The sequence below is a fragment of the Erithacus rubecula genome, assembly GCF_903797595.1.
Source record: "Erithacus rubecula genome assembly, chromosome: 2".
Lineage (NCBI taxonomy): Eukaryota > Metazoa > Chordata > Aves > Passeriformes > Muscicapidae > Erithacus > Erithacus rubecula.
This window is the reverse complement of record NC_136685.1, coordinates 33,609,044-33,634,190: the sequence shown is the minus strand read 5'-3', so window position 1 is coordinate 33,634,190 and position 25,147 is coordinate 33,609,044. Positions and strand designations below refer to the sequence as shown.

Below are 25,147 nucleotides of genomic sequence, written 5' to 3'. Positions count from 1 at the left end.
CAGGCAGCAGTCCTGTGCTTTGTTCTTTGGAAGAGGTATAAAATCTAACATATTTATATGAAATACAGTCACAGATTGTGTTCTCACTCTGTCTTCTCTCTCTCTCAAACAGTCCCCCAGCTGGTCATATTTAAGAGTGAAGAATACTTAATTTGTTAAAATTTATCAAAATCAAGTCAAGCTTTCATTACATCCTTTATTAATGGAAAAATATAAGTGTGATGTTTCTTTTTCAAAAGTAAACAATTTTTTTAAAATTGCCTGTTGAATAGACCTTGTGGTTTTAATGGCACAGAGTTTAATCCAGCTCTTTCAGGCATTCATGTAGGTATGATAAATACAACTGGAAGTAAAGTAGAAATATTAGATTGAATACCTTAACCCTGAGTGGAGGTCAAAGAAAGGAATATACATCTATAATCCATTTCTAGAAGCTTCTTTACATCTGGAAGAGGTTCTTAAGTCACTGTCTAAAGCACCTATAAGAATTTGACAATTTATAATACCCCATTTCAGTCTGTCCTTGTTTTATGATTGAGCAGTAAGTATTCACTGGAACTTTGCTTTTGAGACCTTAATTTCAGGCACCTGCTTATTCTGACCAAGAGAAGTCATGGATTCTGCCCTCTTGCCCTGCACACAGTGCTCCAGTGGCAGCACCAGGTTAAAGACAGTGCTGGGGGCTGCTCACTGCTCATTCATTGTAAGGTGTGACAGAAGAGAACAGGTCTCTTACAGCTTCCTCAGTATCACCTCTCCTCCTGTATTCCTCCAAACAAAAATCAAGTGTGCAAGAATGTCACCATGAACAATGCAGAGATCAGGGTGAGACTTGCTTCAGTAAGACTTCCAGAAGAAAATTTTATTCTCCCTTCAACTGCTGGGTAAACTCTCTTCATTCTCTGGAGGTAGCGGGAAACAACCTCAATGTCAGGTTCACCTACAGAAACAAACAAAAAACTGTTCTCTGTATCTGCCAACCTCTTAATCAAAATGAAAGAACTTGCCTAAATTCCAGTTTTCCCAAGAATCAAATTGTTTTCTATGGTTTGCCATTCTGAATCAGCACACATCACCTATGGTGATTTGTAGCCAGAATTTTTGGTAGCAAAAATTGTATTTGCATTTTACAAAAAATACAAACAAATTCTTTTTGTTTTGTTTGGCTGGTTTTGTTTCAAATTTGTTACAGTGGTATTTTACAGTCAGGTAGAATGAGGTAATCTCCCCCCTGTTTGTGGTGTAGGGCTGTAGACCTGGCAAAGCTATTACTTAATTTTTTCAAATTTACTTTTTTAAGGAGAAGTTTCTAGTCTGGACACTGCTTGTGTGCACACAAGGTCTTTTGTGGGTTTTCTACAGTGGGAGACCCTTTTCAGTCACTGCTGCCATGCAATGAGTCCCTTTAGATCCAAGCTCTTACAAAATGTAGCCCTCCCTCTTAAGAATAATTACAGTTTTACCCTTCAGTTGGACTGCAAGACTTTTCCAGAACCTTACAGGTTGTTCCCTTTCACTATTCCTAATGATTTTTTCTCAGTCTCAGGGGTAGGACTGATGTTTTAAATCTAGTTTTGCTGAACTTGATTTAAAACACCAGTCTTACCTGTGAGAATCAATTCTAAATTTAAACACCTGTAGAAACAAATAATTGGTTTTTAAGAAATGTCCAGAATGAAAGTTTTTGAGATAAAAGCATGCTTTCACCGTGCACAAGCAGAACATATAAAATTCTGCAAAAATGTAGATGGGCTCCTACAAGGTGGTTTTTTTTTTTTTAAATGCAGCATTACACCCTCTTTTTGTTTTCAGAAATAATGGATTTTAATCTCAATTGTTTTTTTTCGAGTTTCCCTTCATCCTAAAGATGGACATGTCAGTTGTACAAACACAGACTGTTTTACACTTTGCATGCAGCTTGAGAGGACCTCAAGCCAGCATTATAAAACACATCTCTGTGGTGTGGTGTCTGTGGCACTCTGCCTTCTCCTCCCTGCAGAACTGAGGTCCCTGTTTCTGGCTGGGCAGGCTCATTCCCTTAGAGTGGGATGGCATCTCTCATCTCATCCTACGTTGTTTGCCTGAGCTGCATGTTGTTTAATAGTGGAGGTGATGATGCTGTCTTTCCAAATCCTTCTACACAGTAAATTTTAAGGTTTATAGAAAATAGCACCTTTCTTTTGGATGCATCATTCAATAATGAGTACAAGTGCAAGGCAGTGTAAGAGGTACTCTGTGTATTCTAAGCTGCTTTTGTGGTTTACCACAGTCTCAGAACTGCTCTCTGAGCACTGCTGAATTGATAAAGATGTTTCTCTTTGAAACTTTTTTTTGTTTTAACTGAAAAAGAATGGAGTTCCTGCCTACAACTAAATCTAGGAATCCACAGCTGTCAGAGTAAAAGCAAATTTAATTGTTGAGTAACGGCAGAAAGTCAGAGGTTTGTACTGTAGAAAGATCTTATAATTTTTGGGAATCATTTGTCTGCTACCCTGCTAGTGCCCATACTTACCTAGACTGTGTCCCCCTTACCTTTACTGTATCCCAGATTTTTGTCTTTCAGCATACTGTAGCCATCTCCCCCAAATAACATGTAGGATGGCAGAGTCACGTTGTAGATTTCATCCATCTGGAGTGGGACATAGGCTGGGACTCTGCAGGCTGTGCAAAGCACTTCTAAGCTAACAACTCTGCTTCCTGGGGCTCTGGAGAGGTCATAGACCACATGGATGCCTACAAAAATTCACATTGGAATGCCACTTAGTGCAGTGCTTGTTGAACACACAGGGCCAGAAGCAGCATTCTCCCTCATCTTCAGCTGGTTCTCTGCATTACTTTCTGTGACCCAGAGTTGTATTGTTCTGAATTGCACCAGTTCTTTGCACGCTTACTCTACTTTTATGCAGCATTTCAGAGAAATAAGTATTGCTGAAGCACTGTCCCTCCTCATTTACTTATCTGATGTCTGTTGTCATCACTACTCCACAAAAGGAAATTGCTGGTCATGGGATTGGAATATTGCAAGACAAAAATACCTTCCCTTATTTCTGTAGTCACATGTTTTCTCATTTCCCTGGCCTGCTGGCTGAAATGACTTTTTTTAAGGCCAGGCAGTAAGCCTAACTTGGTAGCTATTCTGCATAATAGGCACTGTCTTGAAAAAGGAAAGCCAGACCAGGGCTGTGTGCTGCAGTACCTCCTCACTGTAGGAGAAGCAACATTTCTCATTGTGAGCCTTCCTTGATCAAGGCCAGGGGAGAGCCAGGCCCCCAGAACAGCACTGCCAAGAATCTCAGATGAGGAAGCCATTAAAGGTCATTCAGGGCACTGAGGCTCTTCCAACCCTGGCGCTCTTCCTGCTCTGGAGCTTCCATCCTGAACCCTTTCCAGAGCTACTGGTTTTCTTTTTCTGTGAAGAGGCAGCAAGCAGAGCTTGTTCCTGTTTTACCTTAGAGGTACCTAAGGACATGGGAACTTACTGGTAAAAATGTGAAACATGAGTTTAGTCCGTGGTATGTGAGGGATCACATCGTTGGGTTATATAGGATGAGGGGCATAGAGGGAGAGAATGTTCCTGGGCCCTTGCAGTTTAGCTCTTCTGCTAACTAAACAATAAAATCTGCTAAACAATAAAAGACCAGGAATAAACATGACTGTAGCCTAATACACATCTGGATAAACATATAGGCAGCTGCAATTAAAGATATGAGTAGAATTTTTTTATATTAACTGTTCGTCCATAAAATATTTAGAAATTCCTGGAGCAATTCCATAGCCCAGTTGGACAAACTCTAAAACTGTCATCAATCATTAGAGAATTGCACAACATTATTCTGATGAACTGAAATTCAGCACAGCTATCCATTTTGGCAATTCAGGTAGGCTGCCAGTTAAGAACTAAAAACTGGAGTTTGTTGTAGCTATTTCTGTATTACGGCCATACTAAATTATATTTTCCTCCAGTTAATTGCAGTGCTAAACTGATGCCATTCTGGGCTCAGGAACTTAGGAACACTGTCTGTGCTGAAGGGAGCAGCAATGGCCTGTGTGCCATTAAACATACAGGGAATAAACAGCAACTGCTGGCTGGCATGTGTGAGGCACAGGGCCAGAATGTATGGCCAGCTTGACATTCCATTCTTAAAAAACAGGCTTCCAGATATAATAAGGACAACAGGAGGGATGGCTGTTTTGGAAAACTGAGAAGAGGAAAGAAGAAAATATACCTCCAACCTGCAGCAGCTCTCCACTTCCTTTTCCATATCTCCTCACACTGTGCTCAAAAGCTTCTTTCAGTGTGGAACCTTTTAATGTCACCATATCAAAACGACCTCCAAATGGCAAAACAGACAGCAAATCTTCCACAGTAATGCTACCTGGGGGAAAGAGACTTTGTTCACTTCTTGGTTTGGGTTTTGTTGTTGTTGTTGGGTTTTGGGATTTTTTTTCTTTTTGCTCTTTTTTACAGAATTATTTTAGGATTGTTTAACCTCAAGTTTTTGACAAGGAACATGGCAAATACATTTTAAGAAAATGAGGGCTGGTAGGGGTGAGAATCGTGTATTGTCCCAAAGAACCTGCATCTTTTACTGTCCAGCAGGTATCAAGACCAATAAATCAGAGCTGGATGTAGCTGCATGTTACAGAGCTACTAAAAGACATGACAAACCAGCAACCTAAGATGAAGAAACACAGCTATTCATACTACATTAGACACTTTTCCCAGATGATTAAGATTTATTCACATAGTCTACAGAAAGATTTAGTTAAACTGAGAAAGCTGTTTGTTTTCAAGCTGCATTTATGTGGTATCAGGAAAATAAAAACTAAAACCTTAGCATTCAGAAGAACCCAGAATTTACTTACTCTACAGCAGACTACAGAAGGCTCACAGCGACCCATACCAGATGACCCTGTACAGCAGGAGACCTTTCTTTGTTCCAAGGCAGCAAGGAGAGAGGGAAATGATAAAAAGCATTGTGTACAAACAATGCTGGAGACTTTTGCCAATGTCAGCCTGAGTGCAGTTGTGTTCAAATGATGGACAACCATTTGAGAAAATCTGAAATCACTTCTAAACACTGTGCAAGCCCCATCAAAACTAACCCATACCTAAAAGTGTTCAGGCTGGCATAACTTGATTTCTTGTTCCTGATTAAGCTGTCATTCAGCTGGTAATTTTACATACCATTAGTGCTCTGCTCATCAATGGGTGACCGTATCCCACCTCCGTTCAGGATGCACATTGAAACGTGGTTCCATGTCTTTTTATCCGGATGCCTGATATTCTCATGAAGCTACAAAAGGAAAACATTTAAACAGATTTTATCTTCACTTATTATAGACTCTGGAAATTTACACCAAATACAATCTGAGATTGAAAAGAGACAGAAAGGTGAGTTTTGGTATTTTTTTTACGTTATCTTCAGTCCCATTGTAAAATACTTAGTTATTAAAAAACCCAGAAAGTGTTTTGCTCTGTAAAATTCTTAAAATGAAAAATAGTTTCCTTTTACTGTAATGAATTCTTGGGCTTTGCCCTAGGCTGTGTGTGTCTATGGCAAGGCCAAGGCAGACCAGCTGATCAAAGGAAAAGTGATTTTTTATTTCAATAACTGTGGTAAAGGCAAATGATTTAATTATATTTGGGAAACTGAGAAGTGAAGAAGACCTTAAATACTGTTATTCATTGAAATCTCTTAGGGAAAGTGTAAAGAAAGATGTAGAGCAATGGAAGAACAGGAAACAGGCATACTGGATCAGAAAGTCTACTCTGCACATCAATGTACCCACAGCAGTTTAGGGGGGGGGCTCTGACAAAATGCAAGGACAGGATAATATTGGCTTGTGACACCCTTAGTAGTAAAGAAAGTGGAGATCAGATATTTACTCAATTGCATAAGGATGATAAACCTCCAGTGTTAATCCTCAGAAATAACTGAGTGGAATGGGAGAAGGCTGAAATTACCTGAGATAATAGAAAGGATGGACATAGGAATGACTATGGTCATAACTCTTCAGTCTCACAGAGAAAAGTCTCACAGAGTCTCACAGACAGAAGTACAGGAAGCACATGACAGAAGCCTATGAAATGAAGAAGGGCATGGTGGAGGCTGGGTAGGAGTTTTTATGTTTTCTCATTTCAAGAATGACAAAAAACCCTAAAGATTCAGAGAGAGAGATGATGATGATGGTCAAAGACACAGAAAAGCTTATGCAGAATTATGGAGTAGACTTGGACTGTCTGACCTGGTAAAGAGATAATGGAAGGAAATATTCAAGAAAGGTATACAATCATGGATGGGGAGCAAGTGTTCCAGAGCAAGGACCACTTGACCTCCAGCAGTTACGCAGGCAGTGGGGAGCAGCAGGCTACACACTGACAGGTCCAAGGGCTCTGCAGGATGTGCTGGTCTGTGGTGGAACACCCTGCCACCAGCTGCTGGGACAGCTGGAGGCTGGCAAAAGGTGGTGGAGCCGGTCTGCAGGAGCTAATCTCCACTGTCTCACTCCCCTTCTCCCTCTCTCTCCCTGTTTCCTGCCCTCCCTGCATGATTCAGTTGAGCCAGTAAATATCAAGAGACCATTTCTGCCTTGGGGAATGCCTGGGCTGCAAACTGTTGGGAGACCTAGGCAGGTCTGAGTACAGCAACTCCACAGGCTTGTCCAGGAGTATGCTCGTCCCACTCAGTCATTCTTGGAGACAAAACTTGGGGGTGAATGATCCTGTCATCTGTTCCAGGTGGGTCACTTCTCTGCTGCACCCCTGTGTGAAGTGTTTGTGACCTCTGACTTGCAGCTGTGTAAATGCTTTGAGCCTCCAGCTTAGTCATCAAAGTTATGCCCTGAGGCCAGATCCATGCTTAGGTTTGTAACTCATAATCAAAGGATTGTAACTTCCCAGCCCTGAGCTCAGGCAGCTTGAAAGAGGAGCTCACACAGTGCTGTTATCAATTTCAAAGTCTTTTCACATCTGAGTCCCTTTAAAGTCCTTTGTAAATTGCCATCTAGGCCTATCAACCTTTTATTCTGAGACTTTCGGTTCCTGGTTGAGACACATCACTGAACTAAATGGACCTCTGTTTTGACCCAGCACAAATATTCAATCAGTCTTCTGCAATTCTCAACCTCTCAATTTCTCAGGGCAACTCAAAATATAAAACTCATGGAACAGGCAGATCTGTTTTTTACCTTCATACCTCTGACCACATGTTAGCAGACAGGAAAGCAAGTATAGGACTGGTAAGGCAACATGTAGAGAAATTCAGGTGTCTACTCATGGCGCAGGTGGTTGTCTAGAGACATTGATTGAAATAAAATAGAATTTGACCCCCTTAAGACAAAATGTGTAGTAAGAAAATCTACAGATTTCTGAAAGATTTCAGGGCTGCTTTCTTTAAGATCGAAAAGTGCCAAAGCATTTGTTGACATTTTTGCAAATAAATATATTAAAAAGTTTAGCAGAGAAAAAAAAAATCAAGATGCAGCAATTCTAGAAGAACTGTATGCAGAATTCCCAAACATTAATCTGATTTGAAAATTAGCCCATTAACTACAGAATTATTTTAAGAGCTACAATAAGAGCAATACCATGGACTAGATAAATAGTTTTCGGGACATATCTAAGTGAAAACTCATGATTATTCATTGTTTCTTAACTTTCCCTTAATGGGAAAGTTAATTTTCTGGGAACAGTTGCATTACTGAATGTTTTTCCCTGAAACACTTAAGTGAAATGCTGATGCTGCAGGGCAGTAAAACTGTCAGACTTGGGAGGTTTAAAAACTGGAAGTGACTTCTTGTAAAAAGACTGCCCAGATTTGTTTTCTGTGCCAGTGCAACGAAGTGACAGCCAAGTGACAGCCCAATGAGTAATGAGAGGACAGAGGGTGAGTGTTGTGAGCAGGGGACAGTGGCAGGAGAGGGGCAGGGGAGCTGAGCTCTCCTCCTTGCTGGGCTCTTACATCAGACTGCCATGTCCCTTAAAAGTGCAGCCTCAAAGTTATCTGTGAAAAAGCTGTTCTCTCTCTGGGGCTGTGCACAGAGGATAAATGCTGCTCACTCTCTACAGCAGCACTGCTTATATCCTCACTTCTGCCAGGTCTTTCTAGGGACACTGGATATTGCACTGCTGAAAGGCAGGCACAGAGCCCATGTGCTGATAGTTTGGAGCTGAATAGCTCTGGAGTAACCCTTAGATGTAATTACCAGCTGTAGTGGTGAAAACATCTTACCACAGCATCACAAAGCATATTTCCCATGTTACATTCTTGGAAACGACATGCTTGGCTTGTACCATTCAGGTAAACACTAGTTTTTCCAATCTCTTCAGAATAATTCCCCATGTTCTCTCTCCATTTCTCCACTTCTTCCTTAATGTGCTCATCTGTAAAGTAATATAAAAATGTAAAATAAGCATCATACATATCTCATATTAATGACGCTTCAGTGAATATAAACCTTAGGATGAGAAAATGGTGTTCATGATTCTAAAAGGTTACACTGTCCTTAAAGCTTCTCAGGCAACATGGCAACTATATTCACTTCAAAAAGTCTGTAAGGGGAGAAGGCAGGGCAGGACAATCAAGGGAATAAGCCAATCCTGTGCCACAACAAGGTTACCTCATCTGTACTTTTGCCCAGTCCTGTTCTAACCTCTGACTGATGGAGTTTCTAGTACCTACCTTGACAGGTGAGAGAATTGTTAAAATACAAGTGAGACTGAACTTTGACATATTTTTTTTTTCTGTTTGTAATTTCCTCCCTTTAATGTTGTGTTAAAAGGAAAAATAGCTCAAATATCAATGTCAAGGAATAAACCCTTTATAGAAATTAATTCTCTATGCACATCTGTCTCTCAGGTGAAAATTTAATCATTTCAGGGAAAAAAACAAATATACTTGTATATGCAGACAGATGTTGCAACTATTTTATATCAGCTACTAGTTTTAATCAATTTGCTCACACCTGTTAGCAAGAACAACATTTATAAAATTATACCACCAATGTACCTGAATTTTTAGTTTTACTGACTTCTGAGGGAGAATGTAAAGTTTCATTACATCCCTCACTATATTAATAGGTCACTGAGAATAACACAGTAAATATCTATGAACAAACAATTTTTAAAGAATTTTTACAAGTACTCAGGTAGAGCTTAGAAAGTCTGATAAAAGCTCAGAACTTCATGCAGCAAACACTGGAGAAGAAACAGAGATTAGAAAACCAGCTTTGAGTAATTACAGAGCTCACACAAGAGACCAGTTAACAGAGCTCGGTAGAGTTACAAACAAAAAGTGACAGAGAGACTCTCTTCCTCCCACTTCTTTAAATGTCTCAGAGTTAAAACATTGAACACAATTAGCACTGCATATAAGAACTCAGGGTTTGTATATTATATTTGCATGTTGGCAGAGTAGTTGGCAGGATACTTCAAGTTTTTCCTGGAACATTTCCACTTTCCTATATTGCTCTAAACTCTGTTCTGAAGAAACCAGCCTCTGGCAAAACTGTAAATTAGTCCTCATAATCTTTAAAATCACAATTACAGGACTAGCTAAAACAGGTTCTACAAAGTGGCAAGGTATTGTATCACCTGAGTTCTTACAAAAGGACTTTCAGGGATTTTAAGTAGATAAAAACCCACTCTGAATGCATGCATATTCAACTGTGACACAGGCTGAGAACAGCAAGCTCAGAAAGAAAGCAGAATTCTTATTCAGACATTGTATTTAAACGTGTATTTAACTTGAATTGTAGCAGAGTGCTGCAGGCAAACTCAAATGGCTAGTCCACATACCTTCAGGAATACTGCTGTCCAGCAGAATGGGGTTTCCAACTGCTTCAACTACATTTCCTTTCTTGTCAAATGTAACATTTAAGTAACCAAGATATTTTCCATAAGCATAAGCTTGTACAACTGGCACCTTCCTCCCATCATCCGAGTCAACCATGAATGGATAGGGGCCAGCTGGCAGTTCAGTGGAGGGTGGGGTGCCTGCACAGAACAAGCATCAAAAGTGTGTCTTCAGCTCATGTGACCTTCAAGGAGTTACCACAGTGACATTCCAAATGTTTCTCAGCCTTAAAAAACCCAGGCAGGATAGAAATAGCCAGGACTGCATTGGCAAAAAGCACAGATTTGATTGTTATCTCATAAGAGACAATGTTGTTTTCAGGCCACGAGCTCAAATAACTACCACAGTGTTTTTTAAGTTATGACAGCACACTCCACCATGACATCACATCACAACAGCAACAAAGCAACTTTTCATTCCAATTATTGCAATCTAAACCCCTCAGTAATGGAAACAAGCCAGCCACTGGATGAAAACTTTATTGTTCAGCCTTCATACGTTGTTCTGCATCAGATAGAAAGTAAGAATCTTAGTAAAACATGCATCAGACTTCCTGATCTGAAAAAGTCTAATGCATTTTTGCTATTAATAAGCAGATAGAATACCTACAAACAGTTCTGTGAACTCATACAAAGAACCAGGTGATTTTTTTTTCACTATATCAAACAACCTCCAAAATTTCAGACAGACAGCAAACCCTCTACAAAAACAAACTTCATTAGCATTAAAGTTGTGTGCTCATGGATTTAAAACTCTTATCAACCTGCAAAGTCTTAAAGGTGACTAGAGGTAAGACTTGGAAACAGACTAAGGCAAGACACTGGCAGGAGAAAATAGATAGCTCAATTGGCATAGGCTACCACAGGTTTATAAACCACATAGTGGCAGAAAGGGGCAAAGAAAACTGGAACAGCACAGCTCTCTCCTCAAGGGCCTTCTCTGTGCCTCCTTCACATTATCTGAATAGTGACATTATCTGAGTAGTATCTCTCCCTGCTGTTATTCTTGTCATTATTTCTGCCCCACTATCAGACCATCATGTCCTGTGTGACAGAGCTCCCTCAGAGCTGCTCCTTACTCCTGTCCCAAAGGTGGTGGCATTTCCCACCGTGTGTTGGTGAGCACTGCGCTGCTGGCAAGGCAGGGGCACAGGGCAGCAAGTGCAGAGGACCTGGATCCAGAGGAAAGCTGTCTCTTCACTTCCACTGCTCACAGAACTACTTGTTTCCTTCCATTTACAGTTGTTTGCGTAATACTAAATCCTAGGATAAACAGCATCTAAATATTCCTTCTAGAACTCTAATGTGATTCATATTCCTTTCTAATCCCTCCTATTTCTCCAGGGAGAAGAGCTACAACAAACTGCAAACTGAACCAAACTTACCACAGAACTAGCTTTTCTACTTTCAGCCAGGCTAACAGAGTTGGTTTCTTGGAGTGCCACTTAACTATTCATTTATTTGGGGAAGAATTTAAGAAATCTGTAGCTAATGAGGATTCCACAGGATTTATGCATGCAAAAGTGGCTTTGGGGTTTTCTGAACTGAAGAATGAATCAGTTTTGATTTCTTGTCCTTCTTTAGTCCTCAAATGAACAGTGCATTAGAAAGATAAAGTTATTCCTCCTAGGCTCTATTTTAGTTTATATCAGCTGTGTATAGTTGAGTGTTTGTCCAGAGTCCTACTAATTTCTTGATTTCTAACAAAATACTTTCTGAAGCTGATACCTCCTTGCAGGATTAATTAGCACCATGACATCTTTCCCTTGTAAGATAAATGTGTTCCTTCTGAAGTGCAAAGATTATGCAATGCATCTTACCCCAAAGAACACAGCATTAGTATTCACACTCAGACAGGGCATGAGATGCTGTTTCATTACCAATGCACAAGCTCATACTGGGTGACTGAAGAATATATAACACTTTCCTGTTTCTTACCCTGTTTTAGCCAACACACTATATTTTAAGAAGATCAGTTCTGATGAAAAACAGAAATTAAATTGCTCTAACCCAAAACTACCACTGGTGTTTAAATCAGTTCTACAAACAAAATGCACACCTGAACAAGTCAGGACAATATTTGCCTTACAACCTGTGGATAAACTGGAGATTGGCAAATATTTAAGAGACAGGTTGGACTAGTCCAAGATGAAATCCTTACACTAAGAATTCTCTGTGGAGATGTCTTCATGGGCAGTATGTCTCTAAACCTCCACGACAGAACAGGCTAAACAGCTCCTACATCTCCCCTTAGACTGAGCTGAAGCATTCTCCCAGATTCTGCTGCCAGTTATTGATTACATCTCTTGATTTAAATGAGAGCTTGTAAGCTTGATATATGCATTGAGACATGCAGAAAGACATTTCAAATCAGATGTTTTACTCTGCAGTGAAATCACCTCCACAGATGCAGCTGTTTCTCTGGGAATGTTGACTGATGGCTTTGACTCAGCAGGGCATAGTTCACAAATACACTCATGATGATCCTGAATGGGTGAGCATGTGCTTCACAGCACTTGGCATAAAAATTATGTGCTTAGACCACATTCTGTCAAAAATTATATTTTGACTAAATAAAGAAATACTTTTTGTGTATCTCCCCCAGACATTACTTCTCTATTTTTCTCACCTTACCAGTATTAATACCAAAAACTAAGATATTTTTATCTAAACAGTAGAGCCCTTGGAAAAGGGACCAGAACTTGTTCCCAGATGAGATCTTTAACCTGAAGGCTGCAGAGTCTCCTGCAGTGTGCTCTCTCTGGCCTTGTGAATCTTGACAGCTTCAAACAGGGAGGGGTGGAACAGCCTGATATGGTCTAGTCTGACAGCAGGGTACTCTCTGGGATGACTAGAGGTGTGCTTGCAAACTCCTGCAGATCTAGACAGGATATGAATTCAGATGTGTCAGCTCCTGCAGCACTTCACATCACGATTCCAAATTGTGACATGCAGACCAAGCAAGAGAATATGGATTCCACTGGGTAAATCCACAGTGAATGCACACTTTGAATATGGAATTCATCCTTGTTTTCCCATCTCAAAAATTATTCAATAAAATTGCAGGCTGCACCCCAAGACAAGACCAAGGCCTTTGTGGGTTGTGCAGGTCAGTGTTGGAATGCCCTGCTCTGGGATGTTGTGGAAGTTGAAGGTAGCCAAAGAAGATGGAGTCAGTAAATATCAAGACACCACTGCAGGAGGAGTCCCTGAGGTGCAAGCTGGTGGGAAATATAAGCAGATCTGAGTAGAGTGTCTCCACAGGCTCATCCAGTCCCCTCAACCACCCCCTTTGGTCACTCTTGGACACATGGTTTTGGGATGGTCCATCGTGCTGTTCATTCCAGTTTGGCTACTTCTCTGCTGTGCCCCTATGCAAAGTGCTTGTGAGCTGACTTGTAGGTAGGTGTGTAAATGCCTCCAGATTAGTCATCAAAGTTATTCCCTGAGGCCAAATTCAAGAGATATTCTGATCTGCTCAAACTGTGGCATGCAATTGTTTCTTTTTGACAAGTGAGATAACAAAAGGTCCAGATAAGACAAAAAAGGCATCAGGACAAGAGAGGAGATGAATAGGGAGAGGAGAGGATGATGGACAGTGCAAACATTTCAAGTGGTCAAGTTCTAGGGTAGGGTACAGAATGCTATCCCTGTGACTAGAACACATGGGAAACTTTTCTGAAAAGTACAGAAAGCTCCCATTATAGTCTCAACCAGTTACTGCAGTTTCTGCTAAATTTAAAGAACTTTAAAAATTCAATCAAACAGAACAACGAAACAGCCTCTCCTATGTCCTTACAGTCTGGGGAAGGTAATAGCACTGGGGAAACTGCTGGTGGTACGTGCTGGCTAAAGTAGCATTACTGCAGGAGAAACCAGATCAGCAATGTTTATCTCTGGAATGACGTCTGCCTCTAGAGAAAAGAAGAATAAAGTCAGAGATTAAGCAATTGAAATAAACAGATGAAACCTGGGGAAAGTATTTTAATGGCAGGCTAAATGGAGACTTATGGATATAGAATCAGATTACAGAGAAAATCAGCAGTAGCAGTTTTGAAGTCTTCTATGATTGATTTTTCTGGTTAAGTCACATACATGTTTAAAAGTAGCCAACTAATTTACTCTTTTATAAGTGTGATCTTCAAAGAAGTACAGTATGTGTAGCAGTAATTTACCAGTATTACTACCTTTGTTCCTCTTCCCCACTTTGTAAAGCTCACCTTGAGCACCACAGCATTATGGAACCTCTCAGTCAGTTGTGGTGCTTGGTGTACAGAGGCTGTTTTGAATTGGTTTCTCCAACGGAAATTATGGACATGTACCAGCTATGAACTTGGCTGAGTGCAGCCAGCAGTAAACTGTGTTGGTGAAAGTTCTCTGATTTTAAAGACAAACAGTTTTAGAAGCAACATTTCAGTAGGAAGTAAAATACCTGTGTAGAGAAATGTGTTTGTATGTCCTCCAATCACAACGTCCACTCCTTTCACTTTTTGGGCAATATTTTTGTCCACAGTAAAACCAGAATGTCCTAGTGCAATTATTTTGTTGACTCCCATAGCAGTAAGTTTATTCACTTGCAGTTGCACTGCTTCAATTTCATCTTCAAAGGTTACATCATCCCCTTAAAAAAAAAAAAAAAAAAAAATTACATACCAAGTACCTTAACTGCTAGTTAAAAATAAAGTAGTTGACATCAGATATTAATTTGTATAATTAAAATGCCTTTGAATGGCAGTGACTTTCAAACACCCTTAGCTGGTTCAAGCTCTTGATCTGAGCTGATATTCTTCAGTCTCTCAGGAGCACCTCTGTGCTTAGACTAATACAGCATTCAGCAACAAGCTGCATGTACTCACCTAGACAAAAAAAAGTTATACCTCCATAAAAGATTCAGTGACATCAATAGAAGGATCAAAAATTGAATGGTTTTTATTATTTAACTAGCAAAAGGAAACTAAATGTGTCAGGGTTTGCATATAGACACTTGTATTCTATTACAAAGGTTTCCCATCTGTATTTCTTTAAGATCATCTATCTTCTCCCAGGTTAAATCTCCCTTTTTACTGCATGCTCATCTTGTTCTTTCCTTTATCTCTCCTCCCCCAAGGCTTCAAACAGCAGCTTCTTCAAAGTCCCCCATTAAACTCTGAATTGCCTTTTTACACAAATTATGTCACCTCATGTGAATCACTCTCAGTAATACCAGCACATCACACATCTGAGGTACCATCCTGAAATGATGGCATAAGGAACAGAAAGTCTGGAAAGGAGAAATCTATAAGGACGTTGGGAAACTGACAACCTTTAGAAACTGCCTTTCTGCAAGTTTTCTGTGCCTGCTGAAATTACTCTAATGTGACAAACAGTTACATGAACACTAGAATAACAGGCACAGTGGCTTGGGTTGCACAAAAGGACTTCCCATGTAAGAGAATAATTTCTCTGACAAAGTTTCAAGAATAGAATTTATGGACAGATTCAACCAACTGTAAACTTAGACTTTCTGGTGAAGACAACCAATTCTACCAATTTCTCCTCTACCTATTTCCTCTCCTTCCTGCAGAGTTCTGTGATCAAATAATTTTGAAATATGCCTTTAAAGTAAAAAGATTTACGTTATTTCATAACAAAGGAAGGAGTGAAACGAATTCACAATCCACTGCAAAATGTTTCAGGAAATGAGGAGGAAGCTGCTACAATGGAAGAGATAAAAGAGGGTTACATAAATTGGTTCAGCACCACACCCATTCAATAGCTCTGTTAGTGCCCGAGGGAATCTCTGTACTGCACATTGCAGAGTGAATTGTGCAGTGCATCCCCACATTTTCTTCCTGTGGACCTCTTCTCAGAATCAAAGAGTCAGAAGTTAATTGAGCTTGGAAGAGACCTCCAGGAGCCATGTAGTCCAAAACCCACTCAAAGCAGAATCTCAAAGCCAGATGAGGATGCTCAGGGTCTAGTCTGAGCTGGCTGAAATTCCAGTGTCTCTCTGGGCAACCTGTTTAATGGCTTAACCATGCTTAACCATGACAAATTTTTTCCTTAATTCCCACTATAATTTCCTTTGTTACTGCTTGAGCCTGTTGTTTCTCATCCTTTCTCTTCCCCTCTGGGAAGTGTCTGTCTCTGTCTCCCCTATAAATTCCCTTACACCAGTGGAAGGCTGCACTTGGTTCCCTCTTAGCCTTCTTCTCCAGGCTGAAGGAAGCCTCTGGCTTCAGCCCCTGTTTGCATGTCCTTGCATTTGAGAGCAGCTGGGGCTGATGCAGAGCTGCTGGCAGAAAGGGAAGTGCAAGAATTGATCCCTGAGCACAGGCTCTTCACGTTCTCCTCTCACCACCATGGACCAGCTGCACCCCAGTGGTGTAGGGACCAGTTCTGCAAAGAGAGCTGAGCCCCTGAAACAAGAGCAGGAACGAGTCACTGATGAGCTGTGCCAGTGTGCAGGTGCCTGTGGACTAACTTCTCCCATGGCCAGTAGCCAGGTGGTCCATGACACCAAACTCTGCTCATCAGCACCAGCTCTGTTATCTCTCTATGCCACTGCAGCCTACAAATGCACCATACATTGAAAACACATTATTGTTAGTCTTCAAACACAGAATCATGGAATCCTTTAGGCTGGAAAATGCCTCTAAGATCATAGAGTCCAACCATTAACCCAGCACTGCCAAGTCCCCCACTAAACTGTGTCCCTAAATGTCACATCTACACCTCCAGAATTTGGTGACTCCAGATCTTCCCTGTGCAGTCTGTTCCAGTGCTTGACAACCCTTTCCAAGTAGCAATTTTTTCCAAAACCTCCCCTGGTTTACATTGAGGGCATTTCCTCTTGATCTGTCACCTGCTACTGAATGTTTTACAGTGGGGAACTGCAAGAGCAATTACACAGTGTTCAATTCTTTAAGAAATCAGACAAAAAGCAAGATACTGCTTAGCACTCATCTGGGCATTTTTCAAAATAATCGGAATAAAAATGACTAACTTATTGCTCATGTCAATATCTCACTTCTCTTCTAAGGCATTAAGCTGATGTGGCATCCTCTTCTCTTTTTAGGTGAGGTAGAGTTTCAGAAAAAACAGCCAAACTGCTAGAACTGAACAAGGAAAAATAACTGTCTGCCTGTTAAAAATATTATGCGAGATAGCCAGAATTAATTGGAATAAATGCAATTTAAAATTCCATTTTAGAAAACTCTGCCAAGTTGATAGTTCTAATAAATATTTTGCTGCCTGTAGGGTTACAGAGTAGGTAGGTTTGGGTTTGCATCTTATACAAAAATACAGTGGACCAAACAACATTGCAGAACTAAAGCAAGTGGGCTGGAACCATCAAATACTAGCAAGATGGCCTTGTGATTATCATTTAAAAGTAAATACACAGGAAACTGTGTCTATGTGCCAAGCCATGAGCAACTATTTCAGAACATGGAAAAACCTGCTGGGCACTCAGCTGAGATAGCTCTACATAGCAAAACAGGGAACTCCAGAAAATCTGCCAGTTGGTTGCAATCTATAAATGTGTTCCCCATCCCTAGGGTTTCCAAGCAGAGACATTAACAGTACCTTCAGCAGGGATTAGTTGGTCTCTCCCAATGAAAGCACTGAGATTTAAGGACTTTATCCTCTGTTCAAGTCTTTTGATAACCTTTTTCAAGCAGACTATGAAAAGCACAAGTTGTAATTTCATAGTTGGTGGAAGTTATTGAGATTTAACAACAGAAATACTTCCACAGAAGGCAGTAATGTAGGAATTAGGAATTCAGATTTCAGCATGCTCAAGCTTCCTGTTTGCCTTGAGAGTGCCCTAAGAGTGCAGAGCATGCCAAAGCACACAGAGGCAGAGAAAACTGAATCATCTGGAAGAAATGTGTAGAGATAAGCAAGGTGCTGAATTTAAAATTTACAAGGTCCCTTATTAATTGAATATAAGGAACTAGGTTGATAATTATTTAGCCACTGACCCATGTCTGCCATGATTATACCAGTCTGAAGGATTGCTGGGTCATGGCAATATATAGTCACCGAGTTATATTAATGTGTCCTGAGTTCATGTTTTCAAAGCTTCTAAATGTTCCTCCACAAGCCAAGAAGGCAAAGCAGAAAACTATAAAAAAATCTGATTGCTATAAATGTTGCTGTTAGAATTCCCTCTGCTTTTTGCTCAGTTACACAGTGGGATATACTTCCTTAGGGATGCTTCATCTCCATTTATGGGCCTAACAAGACTTCCCTTTAACACTCTTTTTTTATCTAGCTGTGGTCTCTCACAATGTCTCTGCATACTGAGGCGTTGGATATGATGTCTAAATGCTGTTGGAAATGTATTCAAATGCTTCATAGAATCATTCCAGCACTATCTGGATTTTCACCAAGTGTATTTATTTGCAAGAAAGTTACTTTGATGATCTTGCTGCCCCAACACAGGTGTTTGGAAGAAGAGTGGCAGCAGATTTTATTAATCCATAATGGAGACAATATTGACTGACATCACTCAAACTTAGTATGACACCTGATGATATCAACCCTCATGTCCTCAGGCACAGTTAAAGTTCTATTGCCTACACAAAATACAGATCAATTTTCTTTTTTTGTTGGGGGAAAAAAAGACAGGAAGCCAAAAACACGTCACTGAAAAATAGAGGTGAGATGGGTGAGTCTATTCAGACCTCAGACGTCCGTTTCTTGATAGGATAAACATGCAGCATTGAAATGAAAAACCACAGAAAGAATACTTTCATATTCTAATACTTCCTCAAAGTATTGAATATTCCTTTTGCCAGGAAAACAATGCACTGTTTCTGTATTACTAAGAGAAATAATAATATGAATAATTATGAATAATATGAAGTTCCCTTTCAATGTGAAAGTGTTTTAAACCAGTGCTTAGAGCATCCCTAACTGCAAGACCCAGGGAAGAAACTCTGTTTTTGTTACATGTTGGCTGAACTCTGAGCAGGCAGTGACTCATATCTCCTACAGCTGATTTAAATGTGTTTCTTATTCCAGTAGACCATTTTATTTTACTAAAAAACCAAACCCAAACAAAACCCTCATCAAACCAAACCCCCTGAAATGCTGGAAAAAATAGGCAGAAATTGAGAAGCTTTTTCCTCATCAATTCTAATTTTATTCATGAATGAAGCAATTGTGGTAAAAGCTGAATGGGTGTTCCTTCTGTAGTCTGATTTCTACAAATATTTTGAGAGGCTGAAAACATCTTGGGCAACTTTTGCTTCAAAAACAAGTATGAACTTCTCCTTGTTTTTGGGCATGGAGGCATCCAAAAAAAAAATTTCAACACACAGAGAAATATCAGACTTCATGCCAGAGACAAGTTGTATTAGTGTTTTAACTTTCATTTAAATGGATAAATAACAATGAAATATAATGGAATATAACTGTAAAAACCCAAACAAGAATAAAAATCCCACCAGCCCCTGAGCTTTCTTGCAATTTCACTGACTTTCTGATATTCTTAGGTATGGTCCAGGTCTGTATGAAGGAGGGTTTTAATGTTAGCAAGCCTCTTTAAAAATCAGGCAAAGTTGAGTAATACATGTAAATACTGATAAAACAACAGACTTCCCACTTGTCAGCTGAAAACATTAATCTTTGGATTTAAAAAAGTAGGAAAATAACAAAATAGTAACAAAGGACATAAATTTACATACTAAAGGAAACATACCTGGCTGTGAAAGAAAAGAAGTTTCCTTTGTAGTGTAGCCAACAATTCCAACTAATTCTGAGTCAAAACGAACTGTTTTAAAAGGATGAATGTATTTCATCATTTCATTTCCTAATGGAGTTTTCCCTTTAATATTTGCACTCAGGACTGTAAAATTTGCGTTTTTAAGAAGAGGATCCAGCAATCCACTCACACCTTCATCAAATTCATGGTTACCCAAAGCCTGCAAAAAGCAAGAAGAAAATATGAGACCCTATCTCAACTATTCAGTGCAAACAGTCTCATAAGTTATATTCATGGTATGTTTGAGAAAACAAAGTCTACGCTCTATGGAAGAAAACTCTAACTTGTCTGAACCAACATATTCCTGTTTCTCATGAACACAGAAGTGGTTGGGTTATTTTTCTTTTTAGATGTAGGTTTTTGTTTTTCAGACTCTCTTACATTAATTCAGATGTGAAAGTTGAAATCCAAAACCTGTTTGTGACCATGTACCAGATTAAAACCCACTTATTTTACATCCTGTAGCTCTGAAAAAGAGGATTAAGAATAACCACAAAGGAAAACATATATTTTGTGTATGGAAAATATGTTGTTTAAATACTGAATGAAACAAATATTGTTATTGTCATTTAATATTTTCTTTAAATAAAAAGTTCATTTTAAGAGCTTTGTGCTTGGACTACAGTTTTTAAAACATACTTATGTTCCACTTAGTAAAGATTCTTCTGTGCTTTAGCATGCAACAAGAAAATATGATTTTCTATCCATCGTCAATATCATTACTTGCCTATGGAATATTTAATGTTTATCAGTGAGGGAGAATCCCCTGGGACAATCCTTCAGGGGGGTGTGCACTTAACACGGTGAAGCATCAAGGCTGCCACACAAAGTGAGCAGTGCCATTTATTTATTGGCAAGGTAATACCACCAAGATGAGAATGTCTAGCTTTTTCCAGGCTGGTAAAGGACTTACCTCCAGGGAAATTTCTCCTACCTGCCCCTTTTTCATGCTCAACCTAAGTTGCCACATGCCTGTGCTTGCAAGTTTGGTGATAAACCAGCAGAACCTCCAGAGATAGCATTTTGCAGAAGCACAACACACGCAATGACTTTGTAATGTATTTAGGTGTTAGGCAACAAAAAGATGTATCCACAGAAAGACAATAATTGTGTAACCTGGTACATAATGAATTTGTGTGAGGTTTCAGGTTGCAGATGGAACAAAGCACCTAAAAGGTATCAAAGCCAATGGGCCAACTCTTCTAGCAAAAGTGTGCTCTTAATTTCATTCTGAGTTAAGTGGGGAAAGCAGTATCCATCATCTCAGAAGGTTTATGTACCCTTCTGCTCTACCTAAACAACCCACACACCCAGCTCTGCTGGCCCCAGCTTTTATTCTCCAAATGGATGTATTAACCCTGATCACATCCCAAACCAAGCAGGACCTTGAAGCCACCACAGGTCTAGGAGCTCAGCATTTCAATCAATTGATTGGAAGTGTCTTTCTTTTGGGACAGACTGACTCCTTTTATCCTCACAGGCAGGTAGTCAATGTCTCTGTGGAAATTTCAGGACATCAGCACTAACTTGCATTGGAAATCAGCTCCTCCTGCTGACACCTGCAAGAACACTACTCACACTCCTGGGAAGGAGCCAAATGGTTTGTGTGCTGCTGCAGCACTTTTCCAAAAGAACCAAGAATTATCTTTTAAAAAATCCTGACTTGGGAAGACACGATGTACTCCAACTATGTTTCATTTCTAACTATTCTAATTGCAATGTAATTTCATGTAAAAAAATACTAATAAAGAAGGGGGGGGAAAAGACAAGACATTAATCTTGATGCTGCCTGGATGTTCTGAAAAGATATCTATGGACTGGTAAAATATATTAGAATGGCAAAAAGCTGTTTCTTTTTGGCTAGTGCACATGCCTTCTGTTCCTCCTAAATTTGCAATTAAAACCCAACAAAGAAAGGTTGCAAATGAATTAAGAAATTGAATGGGATATAACTGCCACCAGCTTGTTGGGAGAAAAACCCAAAACCCTAACCCAACCAACCAGTTAGGAAAGATTGGTTCTTTTGGTTTTGTGTCTTGCATTTGGATTATTTCATGTCCATTAGGACACTAGATTTAATCAAAACTTTCCCCATGGTGTGGGTGGTTACAAAGCTGGTAATGAGAAATCACGGATGGCTAATAATACAGTTTTATTTTTTATGGTACTCCTCCTCTGATGAGGAAGATGTGGATCATTTTGGGTTCCTGTATTCTACCTAGTTGCCTTTACACCCAGAGCTCCTGGGACTCTGCACCTGTGCAATATCCCTTCACCAAATCTGAATCTGTTGGCCAGAGTGACTGTAAATCACAAGGGGAATAAACAGAAATATTCAGGCACACAGCATGTGATTATATAATCCTTTTTTTTTTTCACAAGGAGCAAGTCTAAAAATATTTCCAAATTCAGGATACAAATTAACAGAAGGATGAAACTTAAAAGTAAAGCTAGAAGACTTCCATCACCTCTCCAATTACTGCCTCTGAGGAATTTAAATTGGATTTTAGTCTTAATTACACCAGAAAAAAATGGCTGGTACCATGAAAATTTTTGGGAGGCGATGAAACAGGAGAAAACAGACTGGAGGTGATAACAGGTATAAATGAGAAAAGGTAAACTTAAAAAAGGAGTTTTCTCCCATTTGTGGAGAAACGCTCTAATGTTTCCAGGCTGCCCTAAGTCCTCCTATGGCTCCTGCCCGCATCCTGTAACAACTTCAATGACTCATGCTCTCTCCTTCATCCTGTTTGTAATCCTAGTGCTGTAGCTCACTTCTAAACATTTCAGTAATCCCCACCCCTTCTGTCAGGGATGTGACTTTCCAAATTTTGCTTAAAGAAACACTGGCTCACCCTTCTCAGGACGGCTCTTACCTTGCTCCCTGTGCCCCACCCAGCCTCCATCCCCCCTGCACGGCACCTGCACGATCCACAGACAAGAATAGAAACTGATGCTGCAGCACTGCCCAGCACTCGGCATCTGTTCCTCAGGCTCCTTGGTAGCAGAGAAAGACTGAGGAGCTACAGAACATTTAGCACCTATCCTGTCACCTTTTCAAATTATAATAAGCAGCACCTCCAGAGAGAACAAGTGGTTGACTACTTCGACTAGAACATTCACATCTGGTGCAAGTCTCTGGGGTGGTTTTATTTTTAAAGCTTTTTCTGATGAAAAAGCTCATGGTTTCTCCAAAACCAGGTGCTTCCTACATAACTTGTTTCTAAAACTTGACAGCTCCTCAACACTGCCTGAAAAAACTTCTTGTAATATAATCAGGAACTGTACAGGCTCACAGGCTGCCCATGAACCAGTTATACCAGCAAGCACAAGACTGAAAAATGACAAACAGCAGAAAGCTTTATGAAGAAAGGTAGGAAAAACCACCTCAAGCTATTTCAGCACTGCAGAATCCCAAGGTGCTCCCCAGCTCTCAGTGAGGATGAGTCCTGGATGCACACATTCCTCTCCATCACCAGTGGGAGGAAAGAGCCAGTTAATGTTAGATCCACAATTAGAAAACCATTCACTAGGGCATGTGGATGGGGAGCAGTATCCCCCAGACCTGTCTGTCTGGTGCTTAGCCTAAGAAAGTGCACCTCGGGCATGACCTTCCCTTCCACAGCTGTCCTGAGGCAGAGGGAATAACAGGTGAAGCCATTTTTACATGGAAAGGAAAGCACGGTCCTTTCCAGACAAAGCCAAAAACACAAAGACAGAGAATGTGATTTGTTCACAAGATTTTCCCCTCAAGCTTGCAACAGGGATGAAATAAATATCCAGTCACTCACAGAGCAGCAGTCAAGCTCAAACATGACTTTAATCTCTCTCCTGTACAAAGTTATACACAAGCAAAATAAGCCACTGCCCTGAGAACAAAGGACATGGAGTGACACCCCCCAATCTCAGCCACAAATTCTACCTTTCCTCTCAGCACTTGCACGACCAAAAGAGGCAGAGTGAAGGTGCACGATTATCACATTCTCAGAGACTTTCCTCACTAAGGCGTTGTAGTCTCTGGGCAGTTAGTAGACAGCCCCTTACACACCCTGTCATAACCACAGCTCTGACGGGACTGGACACAACCAGGGTGGGATTGATGAAGACTAAAACCCTTCACCCTTTGAAACAGCACTGTCACCGTGTGCCACCTGTCCCCTCGCCCAGGACCGAAGCAGGACAGGCTGCGAGCCGCAAGCAGAGTTAACTCCTCTGGCGCAGACCGGACTCTTCACCCGGCTTTTCCTGGGTCATCTCCATGGCTTGCCAGCCCCTCTCCAACAGAGCCCGTCCAGCCCTTTGCCAGCTCCCGGCCCCTGCATCTGCCAAGGAGAGCTCCCCTGCATCACTGCAGCCTCGCCATCATCTCCCGGGCTCTGGCAGCCCGTGGGGCTGCAGCTCAGGGCTTCATTCGGCCGGGAGACCATCACCCAGCGAATCACTTCCCCTCTCCTCGCCTGCCTCCCAGCTACCTTTGGCCACGATTTTAGCATTACCTTTCAGCATTCATTGCCTTTTCTGGTGCGACTTTGCGCACGGAAGGAGGCGGCAATGAGAAAAGCCGGCATCGGGCGAGGAAAGGCAGGAATAGACAGACCCAGTGCCCAAGGGGACAGAGGGAAGGGCAGAGCCCACCGCTCCTCTCGCCGCCCCCGGCCCGCTTTACCATGGCATCGTAGCGCAGGAGGTTCATGAAGTGGACGGCCTCGCGGCCCTTGAAGCGGGAGAACCACACGGTGCCCTGGTACTGGTCCCCGGCGTCCAGCAGCAGCACGTTGCGGTGCGCGGCCCGCTCGGCCGCCACCCGCGCCGCTCTCCGCGCCGCGCCGCCGAAGCATCCCGGCTCTCCGGCCGCGCAGCGCCGCGGGCCCGCGCCCTGCGCCTCCACCCGCCCGTGCACGTCGTTGGTGTGCAGCAGGGTCAGCCGCAGCTCCGCCGCCGCCGTGCCCAGCCACAGGCACAGCCACAGGCACAGCCCCGCCATCCCCGCTCCGCGCCGGGGTGGCTGCGCAGGGCAGGGCAGCAGGGCTGGGGAGCGGCGCGGCGGGGCGGGGAGCGGGCGAGCCTCGGGGACACGGCACAGCCTGCACCGCCCCGGGCAGCCCCCGGCCGGGACCCGCCCTCCGCCGGCACGGCTGCTCCGGCCGCAGGTGCTCCGCGTCTGCGCTCGTCCCGTTCCCGGCACGGGCTGCCTCCGGCCGCAGGTGCTCCGAGTCTGCCGGGTGTGCTCGTCCCGCTCCCGGCTCTGCGCTCGTCCCGTTCCCGGCACGGGCTGCCCCCGGCCGCAGGTGCTCCGAGTCTGCCGGGTGTGCTCGTCCCGCTCCCGGCTCTGCGCTCGTCGCGCCCCGCTGCCCACTCGCTGTCCGCTCTCCGAGCTCCCGGCAATGTCCTGCGCCCGCGCACGTCCCAGTCCCCGCTGTCCCACCGATCTCAGTGCTGTCGGGTTGGACAAAGCCCTTTGGCGGTCAAACGGGATGAAAATCCAGCCAGCAGGGAAAGGACAAACTCCAACGCTCACAGGAAGCCTTGGTGAATGTTTA

At 41.8% G+C, this 25,147-nt stretch overlaps 1 protein-coding gene across 2 annotated transcripts; it reads right to left on the bottom strand.

Moving 5' to 3' along the window:
- Nucleotides 1-228: 228 nt before the first annotated feature.
- NT5E (5'-nucleotidase ecto) lies at nucleotides 229-24,624 on the bottom strand. 2 transcript variants are annotated; one of them, XM_079327126.1, is made up of 9 exons: nucleotides 24,274-24,624; nucleotides 19,545-19,767; nucleotides 14,289-14,477; nucleotides 9,800-9,997; nucleotides 8,235-8,386; nucleotides 5,189-5,297; nucleotides 4,227-4,376; nucleotides 2,533-2,733; nucleotides 229-940 (listed from the first exon to the last, which is right to left on the bottom strand). In XM_079327126.1, the coding sequence occupies exons 1-9, from the start codon at nucleotides 24,589-24,591 to the stop codon at nucleotides 783-785; spliced, it is 1,698 nt and encodes a 565-aa protein (XP_079183252.1). In that variant the 5' UTR covers nucleotides 24,592-24,624; the 3' UTR covers nucleotides 229-782. The 2 variants fall into 2 exon arrangements, with proteins under 2 accessions (XP_079183252.1, XP_079183253.1); XM_079327127.1 differs by having other exon boundaries at nucleotides 817-940; nucleotides 2,513-2,733.
- Nucleotides 24,625-25,147: the final 523 nt, after the last annotated feature.